The sequence below is a fragment of the Anguilla rostrata genome, chromosome 6 (genome assembly GCF_018555375.3).
Source record: "Anguilla rostrata isolate EN2019 chromosome 6, ASM1855537v3, whole genome shotgun sequence".
NCBI lineage: Eukaryota > Metazoa > Chordata > Actinopteri > Anguilliformes > Anguillidae > Anguilla > Anguilla rostrata.
The window spans coordinates 1,814,828-1,819,827 of record NC_057938.1 but is presented as its reverse complement, the minus strand read 5'-3'; the positions used below and the strand labels follow the sequence as shown (position 1 = coordinate 1,819,827).

Sequence of the window (5,000 nt, the reverse complement as noted above, 5' to 3'; positions counted from 1 at the left end):
AATGTTGGGCCTGCTATGCTTTTCACAATGACGAAAGAAATACGCTCACTGTCAGTTATCCACAACCAGCACAACCAGAGAGAACTCACCTGCGCAAACGGAGTCACAATCATGTCTTCCCCGTGTCTGAAAAAAAAAAAAAAGATTTTTAAACTTTAAAAGTGAAAAGAGACACAGCTTCATTAAGCCATGCTGATGCCTCGCTAGTCATCTGAAAACTGCTTCCTTATTCACAGCCACAAACAAAACAGCGACAGCTGATTTACATACCCACGTTCTGCACATGCGCCAGAACATACCGCTATCTAAGCAGACAGCTAAACCCCATCATATACCGTTAAAAATGGACGTATAGCACTTGGGAGCCTAACGCACTGATATAACACTTGGAAGCGTTGCATTGAAACAGGACTATTTAATTTCGTTGAAAACGTTGACCCACAACAGCACAGTAAGAGGCGGAAGCAGACACACTGAGAGGCCGCAGGAAGGAAGTGGACATGCGCTCAGATGGCGGTAAGGGCGGGCGAGCCCCGGAGTCCGCGCAGAGAAGCCGGGGCCGTGCACAAGCAGGCCAGCCGCGGACGCGGCGGCTCCTCATTACATACAGTGTGCATGCTGCAGACAGGGCCGAACCAGGCTAAACAGGGCCGAACCGGGCTAAACAGGAAGTAGGCTAACCTGGGCAAAAGTGAGCTGAAAAGTGAGCTGAACTGGGCTGACGAGGGCCTAACTGGGCTAAACAAGAATAAAGCAGGCTAACCTGGGGGAAAGTGAGCTGAACTGGGCTAAACAAAACTGAACTGGGCTAAACAGGACTAAAGTAGGCTTACCTGGGGGAAAGTGAGCTGAACTGGGCTGAAGAGGGCCGAACTGAGCTAAACAAAACTACAGTAGGCTAACCTGGGCAAAAGTGAGCTGAACTGGGATAAACTGGGCTAAACTGGGATAGAAAGCCAGGAGGGGTACTGGGAACGGCCTGCAATTCCAGCTGAGGTGCGAGGGCGGAGTCATATGGGGGGTGGGGGGTGTGGGGGAGGGATAGAGGCTGGTGGCTCATGGGGGGGGAGGTGTGGGGGGTGCAGGGGAGGGGCAGGGCTTTGCGGGTGCGGAGAAAGATGACAGTGTGTGTCTCACTGCTCACCGGGACAGCCAGGTGATCTCCCAGTTCTTCAAGCTCTCTTCCCTTCAAAAACACAAGGCCAGAGCCAATCAAACGCCACACAAGCGTTTGCTTTCAAAAAGCAACCAACCAGCAGGCCCCTTTCTGACAGGTTGCGCAGCGATCCTCCAACAGCACAGCTGGTTGGCAGGTGGGCAGAACCGTTTCCTGGGGTAACAGAAGCCTGGGGACTACACAGATTCTCGCCCTGGTGAAACTGCCCCAGGTGGCGCACTGTGAGGCCCCCAGACCAGGGGAGGGTCACACCTGATTGGCAGGAGCACTTATTGGCTGGAGCTGATTGGCTGGAGCGCTGATTAGCCGGAGCGCTGATTGGCTGGATGCGCTGACTGGCTGGAGTGCTGATTGGCTGGAGTACTGATTGGCCGGAGTGCTGATTGGCTGGATACGCTGATTGGCCGGAGCGCTGATTGGTTGGAGCTCGTAATGGGCTACTCTCAGTATAAATGACTTTAGCGCACGTGTCAGTGCCCAGTGGGGCTGCGTTCATTCATCCTAGTCACACAGAGGGCGTCCCGCTGGCGAGGCGCTAACGCTAATGAGGTGCTAACACTAACGAGGCGCTAACCCTAACAAGGCGCTAACGCTAATGAAGCGCTAACACTAACGAGGCGCTAACCCTAACAAGGCGCTAACGCTAATGAAGCGCTAACACTAACGAGGCGCTAATGCTAACAAGGCACTAATGCTAATGAGGTGCAAACACTAAGGAGGCGCTAACCCTAACGAGGCACTAACGCTAATGAAGCGCTAACATTAACGAGGCGCTAACCCTAACAAGGCGCTAACGCTAATGAAGCGCTAACACTAAGGAGGCGCTAATGCTAACAAGGCGCTAACGCTAATGAAGCGCTAACACTAACGAGGCGCTAATGCTAACAATCTGTCGGACCGTACTGCAGAGAAATGGGAACACAAGAGACTCTATTCATGGCCTGCGGGTGTTTTACCACTTCCCCATATCAGGCTTTGCATCTGCAGGCAAATCCAAACCAAAACGTTTTCTAATGTGAGGCTGGCGTGCACAAAACTCACCCCAAAGCTGACCAGCTGTGTCTTGTTTTGTTTTTGTTTTAATGTGTTTTACTAACTTTGCTAAGAATTCATTTTGTGTTTTTGCAGAGGCTACAGCGTAATTACAAAGTGAGTCTGAACATTTCTGGCAAATCAGAGCTCTGCTCTGTGTTCTGACAGGGCCGTCTGGTTTTATGGAGCTGCAGCAGCCCCAGACTGCATATCCCCCATGATCCTCTGCTCCGAGGGAGGTGAGGTGAGGGGTGAGGGGTCGGGGGTCAGCACTCACAGGTCGCTGGCGACGGAGGAGTTTCGGGACATGGTCTTGGGGGAGAGGTCGAAGTCCGAGTCGGAGCGGTACAGGAAGGACTCCCGCCTCTGGCTGTGGGGGGCGTTGGCCTGGAGGACCAGCCTGGACCCCGGACTGGCCTGGGGGTCCAGAGGACTGCGGCTCGAAGACAAGCCATTCTCAACATCAAAACTGCAGGGGGGGGGGGGGAGAGGGGTGGGGACAGAGGGGGGAGAGGGAGAGAAGCGAGAGATAAGTTATTGTCATTTATTCTTCTTTAATAAAACCTGCTTGAATTCCTCAGTCCTTGAAAGAGAACAACAGAAAGAGTGAGAGAAAGAGAGAGTCCTGCGGCACTCTTGTACTCAGTGGTATGCAGAGTGAGACTGTGTTCAGCAGCCCCCGGCTGAAATGAGCGGGCTGGGCGGTCCCGGCCGCGTGGGCGATGCCGGGAGCCCCCAGTGACCCGCACGGATACGAGGAGGAGGAAGGTCTGCTACGTGATTGGTGGATTGGCGGCCAGTGACCCGCACGGATACGAGGAGGAGGAAGGTCTGCTACGTGATTGGTGGATTAGCGGCCAGTGACCCGCACGGCTTTGAGCGGCAACAGGACGCGCACGCGAGCAGGCTGTGATGATGCAGACGGTGACATCATTCCTGCACACGAGCAGGCCGTGATGATGCAGACGGTGACATCACTCCTGCACACGAGGAGGCCGTGATGATGCAGGTGGTGACATTACTCCTGCACACGAGGAGGCCGTGATGATGATGCAGGTGGTGACATCACTCGCTGACACCAGCGCTGAAGTCTGACCAGAGAAAGCACAGTCCAGCCCAACCATCCACCCTCATCACGATGGGGAGTGCATCAGATTCAATCACAGGTGCTCCTGCTTCACCCCACACACCCCCCCCCCCCCCCCCAAAAAAAAGGATCAATCTGTTCTACACCCCCCCCAACACACACACACACACACACAGTTACACCCCTAGCCCTGGTACTGGCACCCTGAGTGGTGTTTAATTCCCTTTGTCTTCCTTGCTTTGCTGCTTTCTTTAACTGCAGGATTGGCAGCTGATGGAAGCCCTTTGTGAGGAGCAGTGTGATGTCATAGAGGGGATTCACCACGGCAACCCTCAGGGTTCCACGCTGCTCGTGTTCTGATTTGCCTGTGTGTCACTATAACCATTTCCTTTTCATAAATAAATTAATCTCTTTCAAAAACCTGTGATTTTCCATGCTTTACGCTGCACCTTGCCAGGGGCTAGCCGTAACACACACACACACACACACACACACACACACACCAGGACGTGCTCTCGGGATGCTGAGTGATTGGAGGGAGGAGGACAGCGTGCTCTCTCTGTGACAGTCATGAATTCCTCTTGCTTCACACGCTCCCCCCCCCCGCCCCCACCTCAGTTTCAGTGAATGAGGCTGTTTCCTCCAATGGGAGAGCAGCAGTGCTCTGGCTGCCAGGCGGGCTCTGGAGCTGCTGGTCTAAAAATATCTCAAACCCCCCCCCCCACGCTGACGCTGCTGCGTGTGACTTCTCTATTTATAGCACTTCTCCAGATTAACCATACCACAGCCTCAAACACAGTGCACCCCCGAGACTCCCACACCCCCTTTATTTAGGCCCCCCCCAACACTAACGCTCAACTCAACCCCCCCCACCCCCCCACCCCCCCCCCCCCACTGGCCACCTCAATAATTAATTTGCAATGTTAGTCTACCTGCCCCCCCCCCCCCCCCCATTCCCCACCACCATGCACCTCACCCAGTTCCTCATGCTAATGAAAGACGAAGCTTACTCTATAGGAATTTAGGTTGCCATGGTGACTGCGTTTGAATTCCACCATCAGTGATGTCATCTTGCGCAGACGTACATGGATTCCGTCTAGGACAGTGAAAACGGCCGAGAGCCAATCAGCATTCGCCCATAACGATGAGTAAAGATTTACGATCTTTACCTCTGCACAAACACAGTTCAGCGAGTTCAGTGATCAGGAAAACAAAATAAACTGAGTCTGCGAAGGAAAAGGGTATTGCTCGCGTTTCTTCATCAAAATAAAAGTCTTGGACAAATGGTGATGAAGTACAGGCCAATGTTTTTACGCACCGCATACAAACATTTACAGAGCACTTAAGGATTTAAACACTTGGGTCTTACATGACATCTCACTCTAGTTTACATATTTTGGTAAGGTAATACCCAAACTGGTGGCCCCAAACCATTCTAAACTGAGCCAAATCGGACCGGGCCAAGCTTGATGGGAATTTACCATAAAAACATCCCACACCAGATCCAACAGCAAGCAAAACAATAAACAATACAAAGAGAAATTGTCAGCTGCATTCCATTCAGGTTGAACTGAACAACAATGACTCAAATTTAAGCTCCCGTTGATTTCTTTTAAAGCCAGCAGAGGTGTTAAATCAACTCCATCCTTTATGGATTCACACAGACTCAGCTTAAACCTGAATGAATGAATCACACAGACTCAG

General features: G+C 52.4%; 1 protein-coding gene across 8 annotated transcripts in view; it reads right to left on the bottom strand.

The window, feature by feature from the left end:
- Positions 1–5,000, bottom strand: part of LOC135258149 (3',5'-cyclic-AMP phosphodiesterase 4C-like) — a 52,416-nt gene that overhangs the window by 14,996 nt on the left and 32,420 nt on the right. For 6 of the 8 annotated variants that reach the window (XR_010330879.1, XM_064341422.1, XM_064341425.1 and 3 more), the window contains 3 exons: positions 2,487–2,678; positions 1,145–1,186; positions 90–126 (listed from right to left, as the gene is read on the bottom strand). Coding sequence is in view for 7 of the 8 variants with exons in the window: in XM_064341422.1 (XP_064197492.1) it covers positions 90–126; positions 1,145–1,186; positions 2,487–2,678 (271 nt within the window). In the remaining variant the exon portion in view is untranslated. The remainder of the gene's footprint in view (positions 1–89; positions 127–1,144; positions 1,187–2,486; positions 2,679–5,000) is intronic. The other 2 variants (XM_064341423.1, XM_064341426.1) reach the window with 1 other exon arrangement.